At 38.9% G+C, this 18254-nt stretch overlaps 1 protein-coding gene across 1 annotated transcript in view; it reads right to left on the reverse strand.

The window, feature by feature from the left end:
• Positions 1 to 1983: 1983 nt before the first annotated feature.
• The window catches only part of TBCK (TBC1 domain containing kinase), an 88788-nt gene continuing 72517 nt past the window's right edge, over positions 1984 to 18254 (reverse strand). Inside the window, exons 25-27 of the mRNA XM_058803576.1 lie at positions 17128 to 17303; positions 13487 to 13646; positions 1984 to 2637 (exon numbers count right to left, since the gene is read on the reverse strand). Of these exons, the coding sequence (XP_058659559.1) occupies positions 2527 to 2637; positions 13487 to 13646; positions 17128 to 17303 (447 nt within the window). The 3' untranslated portion in view covers positions 1984 to 2526. The remainder of the gene's footprint in view (positions 2638 to 13486; positions 13647 to 17127; positions 17304 to 18254) is intronic.

The raw sequence follows: 18254 nt of genomic DNA on the forward strand, positions 1-18254 counted from the left end.
ATGAAAAGCTCAAAGGACTCTATGCTGTCTGAAGAAGGACTCCCGTGTCAGCAGCACTTGTTTCATAGTCTGCAATAATCAATAGGTCTAAGGCTTCCAAAGAAAATTAATTCCTTGGCATTTTTTAGAAGCCCACGTGGGTACCATACTCTGGGAATATGGCTGTCCTGGCAGGAAGCTATAGGCCCAGGTGGCTGGGGCAGATTCAGGATGTTTTTAAAATGGCAGGAAAAAACAGACTAAGAGAGGCTGCATTTTCCAGGCCCAACAGTGGGAAATATTTAGTTATGATATTTTTATGCTAGCAGCAGAAGACACCAACATGGAACATTAATATTGTTTTTTTTCTCCTACTAAAACTTTATGGCATCCAACTGCAGTCTAAACCAGAGAATGGCACAGCTGGACAAACCATGTTCTAGAAATACATGTTTGGAAAACTCAGCCTCCAGAAATCTTTCAAGAGCTCTACAAAACCTTCTGCTTGCACCACCAAGAGAATGAAGACTTCTCTTTCAGCACCTCTCACAAAGTCTCATCTCCCACAGTTTCAGTTCAAAAAACCCTTCCCAAAACCAGAAACCCCCAAACCCACAACCACCAACATTAAAAAACTCCACAGAACAAGTGGTCAGGTTGCCAGTGATGTACAGAAACTGTTCCCAGCCTTTCACTCCCACCTCTCTCTTAGACTTACCAGTTTTGGAAACCTGTTGTGACAGAAGAACAAAATAGTTAGCTACTGCAATGTTCTGCTTGCCAAATTAAAACTATTCCCTGCTCCTGATATAAAATCCTCAAATAAGACATACAATAATCCCATCTCCAGAGCAAATCCTCATTACCCTACAGTGAGCTTGTATGAAACCTGCCATGTTTCAGATGAGGCTCTAATAAAAGAGCAGGGTGTCAAATTCACAATGCAAGCTGATATGTGACTGTAACCAGGTGAACAGGCCCTTGGTGTCATTTTGTTAATTTTACAAAATACATTTTAATTCTCACACTTCAGTGATTATTAAGCCTCATGTTGTATCAGTTTTTTCCAGCTTTAAAAATGTAAAAAACTAAATCTAACACTTTCTGGTCTTCTAAAACACATTCTTCCACATTTCTATTTAATTTCAGTGCCATACTGACAGTTTTACATTATCATAACTACTTTTCCTGGATTAAATGAATTATTTTCAAGGAGCATTCTTGAAGACAGATTATTTTATTTCCCTAGCCTTCCTTCCATCTCCAGCATTACTTTTAGAATAATGGACATGACAAGATAGCAAACCTAACATGGGATTTTGAGGGGGAGGAATGGGGTGTTGGGGTTTCTTTTCCCCACATCTCTTGAAAGGTGGTAGCTGTCTGAATCAAGTTTATTTTTAGCTTCTCAGCAAGAGATAGGCCAAGTCCTGTTTGTCTTGGTGCTTTAAATGCTTTTGGCTTCTTACTGCAAAGTGATTCCCACATCTTTGCTGCACAGCCACCTTATGCCCTTTGTGGGAGCCTGCTTTCACTCACCTGCAGCACTTGCAGTCAGCCCAGCTCCAAAGCAGGTTTGCTGTCCCAAACTGTCAGTGCCAAAGTTCATCTTCAAGGACTCAAAAAATCCCCAAGAAAACTAACACCACTAGCTGAGAGAGTAGAGGGCCAAAGAAAACTCTCAACTTCCAATTCATACAAGAGTGATAATTCTAGAATGTTTTCACATGAAAATTAAAATTGCAATGTTTCCTTCCAAGGCATGAGATTCTAAAATGGAAGCACACTATTATTTTAAGAATAAATTCTTTATACTCCTAAGACACAGTACTGTTGAAAGCCCACCTTTCTGGTAACTGTAATTGTTCCAGAAATTGTTAAATTTTATATGATTATAGAAATAGATTGTTCAATTCACCACAGAGTAGAAGAAATTTTCCACCTTGTGACAGATTTTGGATTGAATCAGCAGCTGCTCTTACAGTGACTTTCAATTTGGGACACATCTTTATTTCCAAACCAGATGAAAAAAACACTTTCTCCAAAAATAAAGCAAGCCAGAAGATACAGCAATTACTTTTCAAATATTAGGGAACACATTTTTTCACACAATATACATGGTACAGTTTCATTTTGCTACTTTCAATAGTCACAGTAAAATACTTTTTCAAAAAATCTAAGTGCACCTTAGAGCCATCAAGTGCCAGTTAACTTTGTTCCACAGAAATGTAAGACACCAAAAGCCAGGTTAAGTTCCTCTCTCTATGTTCAGACTTGCCCAAGCATTTCTGCTTCAAGTCTGCATCAAGACTGCATCAATGCTGAAAGAGGCTTCTTGGAAAGCTTAAAGCTTCACTTTTGATCAGTTCCAACTAAGCCCTATATTAAAGAACAAACACAAAACTCCTGGGCTCTACAGCTGCAGGAAAAGACACTGATCACCAGGACAGCTTGTGAAGATGCCATAATACCCTTCAGGCTCAGGATATCTGTGCTGCAGGTAGGACTTTCCTCTTGAGACAGATCGTCCTGAATGTTTACAGTGACTCAGATTTGTGGAGAAGGAACAGTGAGGAGACCAGTTGGCTTGATCTTGTTGATCCCTCCATCAAGGATGCAGACCCTGGGGTACTTGTTTTTCACTAGATGAGCTGCAAACTGAAACAGATACTTCATTAGCCCACTGCATATCATAGTCCTTAAGCGACAATAACTTTCTGTTATGTAAGGCAAATTAAACAAAAAATATCAGACCACAGGAAGTTCTTGTTTTGCACCAACAAGTCCAACACAGAAGCCCAGGCCAGTGTTAAAACAGCTGAAAGTTAAAACCTGAAAGTGTCACACTAATAACAATGAACTTTATTTATCTCTGCTTATGCAGATTATTACCTCATTCTAAAAGGACTGTTTAATCTCAGGGCAATCACTGGAGCCTCTCTCAAAGCATGAACTAACAAATATTTTTCTGTGCATTAACCTAACTCCCAGCTCTTTTCTGCAGCTTCCCAAGTGTACAAGCATCACTGTTTGAGGGGAAAGCCATTTGCTTCCCTGTCAGACTTGTCTGATGTGACCTGATCTCACAGATGTCAGATATGAATTTGGGGTTTACCATCTCTAATCCTCCCTGCTCCCACCAGTGTGCCCACAGGCAGGCTAAACAGTACAAGCATGGAAAGCCTCTCTCCTCAAGCAGGTCATGCCATAAACCAAATACAGCAATTGCCACTTCCCACATGGGAACTCTCTGAAACATTGCACTGACAAAGATATTTTGTATATCAAAATAATCATGAGTAAAAAAATCAAAATTGTTTCAGAATACCAAAATCCAAACAATAATTTGTGCATTACATGTCAAACTTGCCTTCTATATACTGACTACAACACATTAAAAAGCAAGCACCAAAATGGACTAATCAGTGAGAAACAAGTAGTTTTACTTAATTTCCAATAGCTGTGAGAGATTGCTCTGCCATCTGAGTCTTTGAGACTGCTTCTTTAAAACTGGTTGTCAAATCAGTACCATTTGTAAAACCATTGAGTGCTTCCAATGGGCTTCCAATGTAAAACATTCACAATTCCCTTTTTGACTCTTTAAAATAATTAGTGATGCTATTTGAGAACAGGTGCAAGTGTGATGTCCAGGTTGTTGACTTTGCACAAACAACTAAATTACCAACTCAAGAACAGCTCTGGGCACCCCAACCAAACTCAATACATAGAATTTATTTTTAATTTATTTTTCTCCTAGTTACCTATTACAGCATAAGAGTGCTAAGGCAGAACTAGATATATTACATGATTACTTGTCAACATTTTGGCTGTTAAATTTGTTTCAGGTGGCTGTTCAGGGAAGACTCAAAGTTCGATTATCTCTTTCCCCATCAGTTTGGATTATTCAGTACAGGAATCAAAGAATCAAATAAAAAAAATCCTGCAATCAAGCAATCAAAGCAGCTGACAGTAAACTTCCACCATATGTGGATGTCAGCTTTCAGGAGCAAAGCAAATGCCATGCTTTTGGAAAGGTTCTGGGCTGCACAGGTGGTGCAATATGCACAGAGACATCACTAGGAGAGCCCAAATATCTCTTGCTATAATCACAGTCCATAAAGGTGTGGTGTGCAGTAAAGTACAAACAAAAATAGCACTGAGCTGTGCCCACCATGAGCTACAAAAATAGTTTATATTCCCAGTGAAATACTGATATACTACCAGATATCTCTACCTTACATGGACATATCTGTCAGCTCACAGTGCTCTCCACCTGTGACTGATGTTCAGTGCTGTGTCTTAGACACCAATGCTGCTCAGAGCCAGCAGAAATGAAAAATGGCAATGAGCCTTCAGGCTGCAGGAAGCAGCAGGTTATTTCCTGAATACAGTGTCCCATGTGTCAACAGAGATGTTCCACTCTCTGACTACTGATATTTTTTAAATGCTGATAATAAACTGTAAACTCTGCTCCAAGTGTTTTGAATGCCCTAACCCTAATATAACTACCATTCAATGTAACCTTAAAATAAAATACACAAACAAATGCCTTGTACCTGGGCTTTGAGCATTAAGGCCTGTGTCCCACTGTATTTTAGAACTGCTTTAGTAAACAAGGTATGTCTAAAAATACATTTTCTTTACTTCATATGACAAGGTCACTTTAAATCTTACAGTGAGGAATTTGTTGCTTCTTGCAGGGCCTCTGGGAAGCAAGCCCTGCAAAATCTGGGCAATGATGGCAGAAAGCACAAAATTATATACCATAAGATGAGCTTTTTTTTTTTTTAAGTTGTCACAGAACTGTTTGCAGTTGTCTGCCTGGTTTCAGTGAGAAATGCTGCAAATACAGTTCGAAATATTGCAGCTGAACATCCAGCCAGGGAAAAACCACAGAGCAGGAAATGTGCTGCTACCAGTACCTCACTCCTGTGGGAATTAGCTGTGATCAGGGGCTGAGAGGCACACTGACATAAGCTGAGAGCTGCCATCCAATCCCCAATATCAGCCTCCAGGAGCTTTGCTCATACATCTGCCCAGGCACTGCACAAATAGCTCCAGGTTTAAGTCACATGGCAATAGGACGTGAGCTGATCAAAGACATTCCTGTTTTACCCTCTGCCTTACCCCCATGTTTCCACTGGAATAGAAATAGTAACTTTTGGTAAAGCAAAAGTTACTACTATTTCTTTCTAAACTAAAAAATATTCTCTCTACTGGAACTAAGAAATATTCTCTTACAGGAGTCTTCCTTATTAAAGGAAGATTTGACTTTTTACAGTTCTGTTCCTCTGCTCATGTCAGTGCCACCCTCTCCCAGCCAGAGGAGCCTGTCTGCGGCAGACAAGAACAGGAACTTGTTCACCACGTGTCAGAAATGTTCCAACACCACCTGCTACCTTGCCTTGCCAAAATACACTCCATGAAGGCACTATTTTCAAAATACAGGGGAGTGTTATTTCTGGTGTATGCACTGATGGAGGGGCACAAGAGGAAGGACTGTTTGAAACAGCTAAATAGATTTTCTCCCTGCTTTGACCCTCAGTTATGCCAAATATCAGTAGCCTGAATCAAAGAAATAAAGATAAAAAAAAATTAATGCTTTCCAAGAAGCTGGAAAAAATAAAAATCGTTGATCCAAAAAGAGCAAAATCTCATGCATCAAAAAAATCCCAAGGTGCTCTTCTGAATGAATGCCCCAGACCTTCTACAGCAGAAACTGCCATCCTGGAATGCATGCAGGGGCTTTGTTTCCTTTATAAATGCAACCAGAAAGTGTCAAATAGAAGTTTCCTAACAGGAACCAAATATGTAATTTGTAATTCACTAAATAATCCAACTTACAAAGGTGCTGTTAAGACTGAAAATAACATGGTGAAGAGGTAAGACCATGGGCTATATCATCCTTAGCAACCTGTAAAGCACCTACATTTCAAAGAGAGATGTGTTGAAACACATAAAGGTAGTGTACAATTAAATTCCATTTTACAGAAATATATTTCTGTAAATAGAAATATACTGTACTTTATTATATGATTAAACTTTCTCAAATTTATCAAATGTTTGTGTTGATGTAACTTCTGAAATGTATCTTTCCCCACACCACCAATGGATCACACTCCTCTGTAATGCTTCTGCTTTCATTTAGACAAGAAGACTAGTTGGGGTAAATGGGAGTTGTGCCTATCTGAGAAAGGCTACAAGGGATACTACGGGACTTTAAGCTTTTTACTTTCTGCTTCAGGTGGCCTTTCCTCAAAATGAGATTCCCAAGCCCAGTTACTGTGTTTTCCCTGATTGCATCTAATGCTTAAACTGAACTTCCAAATTGAAATTCTTCTTGCTGCTTTCACAGCAAATATTACATATGAAAGGATGAATAAGTGATAAACTTGTTTAATGACTACTATATGATGACTTTGCTGAGGTCTTTGGAAATACAGTTCCTCTATTAAGTAATGCATCCATCAATTCCACACTAAACAGCCTTCCTGATGAACATAACTGAGCCAGAAAGTTGCAATTTGCATTTGAAAGTAGTCAGTTAAGACCCTTCATGCAGATACAAAAAGTCAGGCTTTCAGAGACAGACAAGATCACAGCAAATTCATACCAAAATCTGGGCAAATATTAAAGATTTTACCCTGCCTTGGTGATGCTCTCAATATAAATAGCAGAACAGGACTGCTCCTTTAAGCACCATCAAGAACCTTAATGATCTGCACATTGGAGAATTTATCAAAATGCTTCTACTAGCCCGCTCCAAGCAGCAAAAGAGCAGCTTTTAAGTGCTGCATGTCTGATGCCAGGCACGTCACGTTTTCAGGCTGTCTGCAGCAGAGTGTGAGAGCACAAGAGTGTGAGTGTGAGCAGCCCACTCCCAGCACCCTTTGGGCCAGCCACGAGGGGCTGTGCACACATTATTCACTCTGCAGACATTCCTGTGACAGCCTGTAATTAAAGAGCACGCTGGGAGGGAAGGAGGAGCAACATCCTGCAGTAGAATACCAAAAATGATCGCTGTGATAAGTGTATATATAAATATTAACAGCTTACTCCAAAAGAGTCAGAAGGAAAAGAGAAGTTGGAGGAGAAATATCAATCAAATTTCATAGTATTCATTCATTTCCACAAGATTATTTCTAGATTTCACTAGCAAACTCATGCTACACAAACCTCCCAGGAATTGCAGTCTGTGTGACTGCTGTGTGATTTCAGTCCAGGAGCTCACCCACACCTCCCTGAAAGCTCAACAGTCAAAGTGATCAGTTTGCAACTTTTTAAACAACCCTCTCCATATGCCACAACAGAGATCCAGTACACAAGATTATTTTTAGTCAGCTACTTCTTATATTAAAGGGTTCCAGATAAATAACACTTAAACACCATGGAAAAGACAGCAACCTAAAACCTCCCATATCAACAAAACAGTGCCTAGTTGTTGGTTGTAGTATTACCATAAAGTGAATGGAAGTCAAAAAACAAACACAGAAAAGACAACTTGGTGCAAACACATACCGGGGGTGGGAGGGGTGGAACATAGAACCAACTGCTCTAGCAAGATCAAAGGAAAATTCTCTATATGTAGACCTGGCCAAAAGGGAACACTTTCCATTCCATCAGTACAAAAACACAGCAGTAACTTAAAGGACTTACATGCTAAGATTTGAAAATAAGCCTAAACAAACAGGTATTTAATAGCTGGTTTCAGAACAAGTTTTACTGAGAATGAAAGTAAGAGTAAACACTCAAACTTCTTCAAGTGATAAATTTTAAACACATATATTTTAAAATTTCCACCTAGAAATCATATACATTAAAAAAAACTCAGCTGAAAGTGAGAACTTGAAAATTAAAGCCAGTTGCAGATATTTAGCTGCTGTAGCACAGCTAATTCATACTGAACAAAATAAATGCAGTGCACACATTATAGATGAACGGAATGTAAAATGAAAATACAGAAAGAAAACGACTATTTTTCACTCAACAGAAAATTAAAAAAGCTTTTAGGGAACATAAATACGTAATTTTGAAAAGAGACATAACAGCTGGCTTGGATATAAAAAAAGTAAATATGAGTCTTTGTGAAAGATTCTACCACCTCCCCCCAGGTCTACAGGTTGCCTTAGATCTTGAAAAATGCTCAAAGAAGTACTTGATAATGAAAAACATTTCTTTGTGATTTGTAGTATTTTCTCCTAACACTACCCAAACTGCAAGTTTTGTCCAGTTTCTACTCAAACCTTCCTGCAGCAGTCAGTCAGTCAGTCCATCCTATTCAAAGGCTGGTTCAGATACAGTTTAGAGAAATGCAAAACATTGCTCCAGACAAGCAGCATGGATATTGTATTTGCCAAATTCACCAGAACCATTCTGGCTGGTATATCCTTACAAGGTCCTGAACCTACAACAAATATTTATTGTTCATTACCACCTCTATTTCAGGTATCACCATTTCAGATTCTCTGAACTGGAATACCAGGAAATACAAAACTCTTGTCTCAGAGCTGAGAAACAGCCCCAGAAAGTGAAAATTCTATGTTATAATGCAGCAGCCCTAAGGAACATGGATACAACCTCATCCATGCAAGCTCCATCAAGGACAAGAGCACTCTTTCAGAGCTGCAGTCCACAAAGACTATAAGCACAGCCTGACAGCACCACTCCAAGATTCAGGTTCACCATTCTCCCACCTTCCCTGTCCTCAGATGATTGAAAAGAGCTGACATCCTGCTTGCCAGCATCTCTCAGACATATTTTCATAGGGAAAGCCAAGGGGTCCCTGATTCCTCATTCCAGAAGCATCCAGACCTCTGCGTAGTAAGGCACACAGGCCAAACAACTCCTACATCAAATAACAACTAAAATTTCCAGTGGCTGCTACCACTGGTCTCAGTAAAAAATTAAAAAAGAGAACCTATTTTGGAGTTCTAGAATTAGCCTGCTTTCCTTGGCACTTACTTCAGAGTAAAAGGAACACTCAGATTCTGCCTCTAAGATCTTGCATTTTTCTCCCTTCCTCTTTCACACCTGGCTGTGGCAGTGACAGATTTAGGTCCTCACTGCTGTACCTGAGGCATTCAGTGCTCCCTGGCCAAAGCCAGGGGCAGAGTGACAGCAGCACAGCACAGCTCCTGGCTGGCAGCCCAAGGGTCTCTCTCAGGCTGTGTGGAGAGCAGGCACTGGCAACAGCAGCAAGGCTGCTCTCTCTCCATGAAGGAAAGCATGCATACATTACACTTGTTACAATAATAACAAGGGCTACATTTACAGAATGACATTATGAAGACTTAACCATGTACTGGGGAGAGTTACAACCAGAAGGATTGTTGCTGATTAACTAAAATGTTTCAAACTTTTCAAAAGACAAGCTTAATCTCTTCCTCTTTAAAGGCAACAAGGAGGCTCTGATGATTCCTGGAGGCTCTTATGATTCCAGAAGGCTCTGAGTCTGAATGCAGATGGAAGAATGGGGCCTTAACAAAACAAACATGAAAGAGCCATTCTGGCAATCATAAGGGGCCCCTCCATCCCTGCAAAGAGAAGAGTTCTCATTCCAATTGTTCACTTTTCTGCAGAAACTATTTACAGGGAAACAGAGTCTAAAAGATGTATAGTGGAAACATCTTCAGAAGTTTATTGCCTAATATCTGTTTACTTGCACTCCAGAGATTTCATTAGGCCCTTCCAAATAAATGTATTTGTTTTAAGAAGCACCTGTCCTTTAGTATCCTATGCAATTCCTAATCTTCAGATCGCCCTGTGAAGCTTCATGGGTATCCATTTGTGGTTTTAAGACAAGTTTATAACTGAAGAAATCATGCATGGACTTCTTTCTCTGGCAAGGGCTTTTAAAAAGGCCTGGGGAAGATGACAATAAAATCACACAAATTCAGTAGTAACCAGACACTTTAACCTATGTGTTCAGTCTTCATATAAGCAGAAATGAATTTCTGACAGTGTACTGGGGAGAGGAAATGCTATATGATATTTTCATATAGAAAAAATTTTTTTTTTTCCAAGCCAAGAATATGCTATACAAAAGGAATTTTGAATTTGACCCTCTCCCTCTTGCCTTGAAAAGGGTCAGAAAGATCTCATGGAAAATCAGAACTTCTTGTTTTTGTTTTGGAGATCATTAATGTATTTTATCTATTAGCTATTGCAATGCAGCAAGAATGACTACTTTGCTTCAGTAACTTACAGAAGTTGTCTAGACAATATATTTATAGCAGCATAACTCATCTAGACAAAAAGTAATCGATGTAACAATTAGAATTTACAATTTAGAATTTATTTCTCAGCTATAAAGACAGATTTTTTAAAGCTTTGACTTACAGCTTATCTGTCTTCTTCCAAGCAGAACATAAATAAGTTGCTAATTATTAGATGGATTTAAGCATCCTGTATATTTTATTCTGTTATAGCCTTTAGCTGACAATAAAACACATATATTAAACCACTGGGGGAAACACATTTATTAAACAACCATGTGACAGAAGTAGAAGTATGCCACTGTCAAAATTAAATTACTAGAGAATGATTTAGTGTCAGATAAGGTATTTCTCCTGTTCTAAATTCAGTCAACATTGCAGTAATATAGACAAATTTTGAAATGGAAACAGATAATGGCTTAGCACCTCAAAGCTGCCTAAAGGAGGGAAGATGAAGTAATGTCACCCTTCCACAAAAAGACCCAAAATAATCCCTGTTTTACATATGCATAACTATAATCCACCTTTTTACTTGCTGTATCTCTGACTTTCAAAGTGACAAAAATCAGGAGACATGTTATTTGTCCTAGACCAAAGAAGAAGCTAGAGCTGAACACTTATTGCCCATTTAACTGTTATATTCCCAACTGTAATGATCCCTTGTCCATAACGGAATTTACAAGGTGCTTATCTGTCTATGGAGGTGGGAAAGGGGCATTCAACTCACTTAGGAGATGATGCCATTTAACATATCCAAAAGTTAAAGATCAAACTCCAAAATAATTCCCTTTATGTGGAGGTTTCCTGCTGTTTTCAGAGAAAAACAAATATCTGCTCTGTAAACAAGTGCCCAGAAAAACCTGGAAGAAAGGCTGGCACCAAGTGAGAAGCAGCTAAAAGGAAGGAATATTCTCCAGAGAAGTGTGAGCCAAACATCACCACACAATACCTCTTCTTCAATATCTTCATGCTGCTAGTGCTACACTCAGTTAGGCTCTTGTACATCAGTCAATATATTAATTTAATTTTTAGGGTTAGCAGCGTCAATGGCTTAGCATGCAGGATTACCCTGTTTTAATTCTGTCCTAAGGAAGTGTTTAACTACAGTCAGAGCTGCAGATCCAGAGGCACTATGAGACTCTGCTGCCTTCCTACTCCTCTTGCTGGATCAGTGCTGTGGTGAAGATTTCAGTTTTCCCTCTCACATCTCATATTCTATTCAGAATATAATAATTCTAGACAGCATTTTCTTTCCCATTTAAATGTTTTATAATCTGGCGCCAAATCAAATGCAAAAAATAGAAACAGAAACAAAGTGCAAAAAGACTTTGTCAACAGGTCTGTTCACTATACTTCACTTTGCTCTTTAAATTATTTTTAAGTGATGCCAAGTAGGCTGTTCATATGAAGCACAATTGGAAGATTCAACCTTCTAATTACAAACAGCCCCATAAAAATTAGTGTTTTTCCACACTTACCACTGCCTCTCAGTCCTATATAAATTTAAATAAAACATATAGTAATCTCCAAATTTTTAGTGGACTAAATATCAGTGAACACTTCTGAAAAATTCTCCTTTATGGCAGAAGTTACAATTTTTGGCTCATCTCATTTCATCTGGAAATACATACCTCTGCTTAGAAAATACACATTTAAAATTGAGCATCTTATAACATGGAAAAAAATTGGTTTTGTTTCCATGCATTCACTTTTAAATTTTTTCATCTGATTGGATTACCTAGTACAATTTAGAAGGTAAAAACTATGGCTCTTGTCAAACCTTGAACACCATAGCTTGGGTGTGACAGTAGGTCCATGCAACTGTGCAGAATAAAACTGAAACTGGCCTTAAAAAACTATCCACAAAAGAAAAGGTGTTATCTACACAGTCTAACTGAGGCTGGTGTTATATGTACTTTAAGGGTGTGATAGAGCTGGTGAGTTCCAACCAGTATTTAGGGTTTAGTATTGAATTAATTTGTGGTCAGAGTGGTCAATACAGTATTTTGTTACTATTTAAAGCTCAAAACTCTTTTGCTATGGATTCAAGAACCCTGAAAGCTAATCAAGAGTCAAAGCAGCATTTCTTCTTTATGGAAAGCTATAATATTGACAATTCTGGGTCAACATTGTCTTGGCTGCTGAAAATCTGGGTTTAGAGGATAAGACAGCACCTCCCATGTGACCAAAGTACTTGCACTAAGCACACTGCAAGATTTCTTTAGCTGCACAGCAAAGGAAACATTTCATGTTCATTTCAAAAATTTTGAAACGTTAAAAAAGATGAAATTACCTGGATTCACACACAAAGCCACATACTCATTACTGAAACTATGTAAGAGATGCTTTACAGCCTCTTTCATGCCATCTCTGTTAGTATTTAAGAAACCTGATACATATCACAAGTTAATTTTCTAGATGATGAAATGCAGGTTAATAAAGGGGATTTCTCCATCTACTTACAACTCCCTACAAGTATTAAATGAACACCACGTGTCAGGCTGATGCTTCTGCTGTTCCTGACATGAAGACCTTTTAATGATTCACAGCACTCCTTGTCATATCAGAGTTACAGTTCATGTCCTTTGAGTAAACAGGCTTAAGAAACAGTGAACTAAAGTTAAACCATAATTAAGAGTGTGTCTGAAAAAAAAAGGATAACTTTTCTTCATCTGAGAGAAGTACAGTGAAAGAAATACTTAGGCACTTTCACTTGTTCCTCTGGCAGTTCTCAACACCATCAAATATTTTGTTGTAGAAAGGAACAGGCAAATTTGAATATTCTTCCTGTCTAGCTAAAGGCACTGACTGTAAATATATCATACAGAAGTTACCAGTAAGGACCATTTTCCTCTTCACTAAGCACAACTGCAGGAATAAGTGATTCTAAAAAATGGGCAATACATGGTTTCTTACTAGTAGGAATATGAATTATATCTTATTTCGTTTGCACTTCATAATGTACTGTCCCCATCCCAATCACCTCATGTGTCCTTCCTAACTCCACAAAAAGTAAATGCAGGCCTATTTTGAAAGCTCTTACTGATGCACAATAGAAATGCTGATGGCACTTCTCCAGCATGACAACAATAAAGATTTTAAAGCTGAAGAAGAGGTTTAGCAATTTCTTTTCAAAACATAAACCTTCTCAGATGTGGACAACCAAATCCTGTCATCATACACAAAACTCTAATCTAAATTTTCCAGACTCTGGCATTTATTTTACTACTGCCATATGCTTGCTATTGATGTATGTCTAAGGATAAAAGCACACATGACAGCAATATACTTACAGCAGCTGTGTTCTTCACTGCATTTCCTACAATCACCACAACTCTTCCTTTGAAGCTCTGCAGTGTGGCAGTCGCTGGGCACTGGATGAGATCCCCTTCTGCAGTAAATGCTGATGCAAAAGGGACATTGATGCTGCCAGAGATGTGGCCACGGTTAAAGCTTAGGAGGATCAGTTAAGGAGGTCTGAAAGGCAGAGAAACCTGTGGAGCATGAATAGCTGCAGGATGAACCTGCTCTTCATCCTGGCTGCCATGATACAGCACCATTGGGTTTTTGTGACACCATATTTTGACAAACCTCATTTACTGTTTATTCATATGGAGAAAAACCTTCCAACACAACCTATGAAAGCAAGCACAGAATGAAAAGCTGTTTGGTTCAAAAAAGGAACACAGCACAGCACTACAGAAAATGATCTGCTAAATGAAATACTTAGTGCTAAACAGCCAATATCCCCAGGACACCTAATTTTGTGGATTTCACTTCAACTCTAGTCTGCTAAGGGGAGCCAAATACCAATAAGCAGCTGGAGCACCTCTTCCAGAGGCATTTTATGCAAAAAGAATGAAGTACTTAAAATGAGAACCAAAACTAAACAGGGATTATCAGCAATATCCTCAAACTTCCTGTCAACCCTCACAAGTCTTCTACTACTTTGATCCAAACTGAAATTCTAATGTATATGACCTCAGATTCCCCGACAATGAGCACCAAGTTTACTATCTGTAGTCCCACTAAAAGCAAGTGTGAATTGGGTATTGAAAAGCCAAAAACAAGTGTGTAATGCATATTGAAAAGCAAAAAGCAAAAAACTCTGAGATATCACAGTTAGCTGTCCTTCAGTTTCAGAGGATGATCATTCAACAAGATTTTATAAATAAATATTGAATGTGAAGGTCTCCTAAATAAAAATTGAGTTGGACTACTACTACCTAGCTTTTTATGAATTTGAAAATGCACTATGGCCTTGACAAAACTCTGAATTACTTTCATAGACTGTACACACATGCCTGGTACAATCCCTTTCCCCAGGTATAAGCAAAAACAGCTTTGAAGAGGTGCGAAACAGCAAAGTTCTGCAAAAATATACACAATGTCAAATACTGAGATTAGTCACTCTATTATTGTACTTGCAGAAAGCTAGTTAAATTTATAATTAAATCCCAGAATTCTATTAAATAAAGGAGCTGCCTTAAATAGGGGTAAGATTCAACTGACTTAGAGTAATAGTAGCATTCGTTTCTCATTATTTATGTAGCAGTTTTATGATCATCATTGTTATAGTGTGGGAAAAGCATGGCTATATAAAAACATCTGAAAGAACAAAATAGGATCATGCACCATTCATTGATGTTGTCAGTTTATTTCTATTTTGAATGGGAAAATGATATCCCTCCTTCACTCCTCTGTGCCAATCCCATTTCCCCAACCCCATTTATAATCACATAACTCCCAAAGCTATTGATTAGGTTCTGAAATGATCATCATTTAGACAGAAAATATCTTCGGACAAATTTAGTTACTTAAGCCACTGAGTACCCCTAGAGAAACATAACCTAGTCTTTAAAAAAGTTCTAATTGCTAAGACAATTAACAAAAAGGCCAGGATTTTGTGGTACAGACTGAGGGACCATAAATATGCAGCTATAACTTTCAAAACAGGAATGGAAGGCTGCCAATGTATCTGCTAACATGCTTAATGAAATAAGCCTTTGAAGAATTGCTGGCCAACTGAAACAGTGCTGGTAGGTCTTGGCCTTGCAAGATGAGATTCGTTACAAAACAATCTCTCAGATTTCATGTGGGTCATATTATGAAATATGAAGCATGTTTGATACTTGTTGGAAGTCCTCTCATGCTTTTCTAAAAGCACTAAGAAAACGAAGTGAAAGCAAAGTTTAGCATGATAGACATGCATGGGGAAAAAGACTAAAACCAAAATATACAAAATGATCATATTTTTGAATCACATCACAGCAGTCTATCATATTTAAAACACACACCACAGAAACATACAGTCTGATCCTATCTTAGTTGGTTGAAATTTTGTGACAAACACAAAGCCTGTTTCCTTATTGTGAGAATGAACAGGACACTGAATGCAATATTCTTATGGTTTCCTATGTATATTCATAACTGCTGACAATTTGATAATATCCTGCATACCAGATATTTTCTTCTGCAAATGAGATACTAACCAGTACACTCAAGGGCAATTTTATTACCTACCAGGCTGCCTTTTTAGTGGCACTTCCTACCTGTTAATACCAGATGGCTGTTAGGATATCAGTCCACCTATTATATAAAGGGCAGCACATGTCAGTCTACTACAAACTTCAAACATACCAAAACATCTTTAAGAAGGATTACCCCTCCCAAAATGCAAACAATCCCAGTCCTGCAACTACACCATTTCAGGAAAAAAACAAACCCAAAGAATTAAAAAAATACTCCTTATTGCAAAGAACTATACTTGAAAAGGAACACATGAAAGGTGTAGACAGGGTAGTGGCCCTGGTAAAAAGACAGCTCCAAAACACCTTTAACTCTTTTCTGATTATCAGTACTAGAGGACTTAGGATGGCTACACAGTTGCATTACCTGACAAAGCTAGAAGGCACTCAAAAGGAATCAATTTTCCACTCAGGGACTGGCAAAGCACATCAGCTATCAACTTTTCTCTATCTCACTTCCATTTAATTGGAAAGCCTCACACCTTTCCAAAATACTGGTCATATTAAATGGGGAAGGTCTGCTGAAAAAACCTGTTCTAAAAAAAAATGTAGCATTAAAGCACTTGTGCTACTGGTACAAAGTGATTTCACTAAGCCCACAGTTTACAGTGGGAAGGGAAAAATTGATTTGTCCTCTGCTCTGCAAACCAGGCCTCTCCATGCTGAAACCCCCTGGCCTTCAGCACTTCCACTCTATCTCTACTAGATCCCTCTCTCTCCATCATGCACCACTCTAACACACCAGCCTGGAGACAGAGAGGAAGCAATTGGCACAGGCAGGATTCAGCAAGAGGCACAGGCAGGGTTCAGCAAGAGGCACAGGCAGGGTTCAGCAATTGGCACAGGCAGGATTCAGCAAGAGGCACAGGCAGGGTTCAGCAAGAGGCACAGGCAGGGTTCAGCAAGAGGCACAGGCAGGGTTCACAATAGGCACAGGCAGGGTTCAGCAAGAGGCACAGGCAGGGTTCACAATAGGCACAGGCAGGGTTCAGCAAGAGGCACAGGCAGGGTTCAGCAAGAGGCACAGGCAGGGTTCAGCAAGAGGCACAGGCAGGGTTCACAATAGGCACAGGCAGGGTTCACAATAGGCACAGGCAGGGTTCAGCAATTGGCACAGGCAGGGTTCAGCAATTGGCACAGGCAGGGTTCAGCAATAGGAACAGGCAGGGTTCACAGTAGGCATAGGCAGGGTTCAGCAATAGGCACAGGCAGGGTTCACAGTAGGCACAGGCAGGGTTCAGCAATAGGAACAGGCAGGGTTCACAGTAGGCACAGGCAGGGTTCAGCAATTGGCACAGGCAGGATTCAGCAATTGGCACAGGCAGGATTCAGCAATTGGCACAGGCAGGGTTCACAATAGGCACAGGCAGGATTCAGCAAGGCCAGCACTCAGATCTGAAGGATACTCCTCGCTGTTACGGATGTCCACCACCAGCAGCTTTGGCTTGCTGGGCTTTGTTTTCTTTACAGGTGTTTTGGAATGGCTGGGTCCTGTTAGCTCACACAAGTCTATTAGATCTTCTGCTGAAATCCGTGGGGACACTTCTGCCTTCAGGTCATCCAACTTGATGGAGTCTCTAGACTTTAAAAGAAAAGAAAAATAATATTAGAGGTGAAAGAATTGGAGATATGGGGTTTTTAAAAAACTTGCTTATTTGACAAACTTCAAGTGTAACAACCTAGATTAGATGGAAATACATACTTTTCTTTTAACTCTGAACTAGAGTTTAACTATCTATACATAAAAACTCCAGAGCAGTGCCAAATGCCTATCTGACAACTACAGCTCTATTTTCTGTTAGAAGTTGTTAAAATAGAAAAATTGTTTGACAATCTGTGCAAAAGATCTCAGTTTGTGATTTGTTAATGAATTATTCACTGTGGCTGAAGGGCTCACAACATCCACAGAACATTTCTTAACATCAGAAATTAAGTAAACTGGCTAGAAATTAAGTAAACTGGCTGAAAAGGGAAACTGAAAGGTCCCATGATTGGAGCAGAAAAGATGGCACCTTGCCACAGAAATTGCAGGGATATCTCTGGGAGATACAGAGCTAGCTAAACAGTAGTTATTACCCCAGCCCAAAGACCTAGCACAAACCAGGACACCAGAAATATAAGAATTACCTTATACCTAGAAATATGGTATTTTTAAAAATAATCCCCAAAAAATTGTCCTTAATTTTGAGAGAAAGGAGAATTACATATTAAATTAAAAAAAATATTTTGGGGGATGTGACAGATTATGACACAAGACACACCACACTCCTGGTAGTATTATCAAGCAACTGTATGATAATACCCGAAATTATTTTTCATAAGAGAACATTCATTGTGGATTATCCCAGAAATATTCAGGAGTATTAGAATTTTTACACTCCACATTCTTAAAGAATATCTCAGTAACAATTTTTCTGCTTCTAAAAAATATTCCACTTCTGTTATCTTGTTGCAGATTGCAGTAATAGACCAATACATTATTTGCTTATAGTCCATCATTCAAGAGAACAGGGGTAGCACTCTGAAGAAAATT

This window comes from Ammospiza caudacuta, chromosome 4 (genome assembly GCF_027887145.1).
Source record: "Ammospiza caudacuta isolate bAmmCau1 chromosome 4, bAmmCau1.pri, whole genome shotgun sequence".
NCBI lineage: Eukaryota > Metazoa > Chordata > Aves > Passeriformes > Passerellidae > Ammospiza > Ammospiza caudacuta.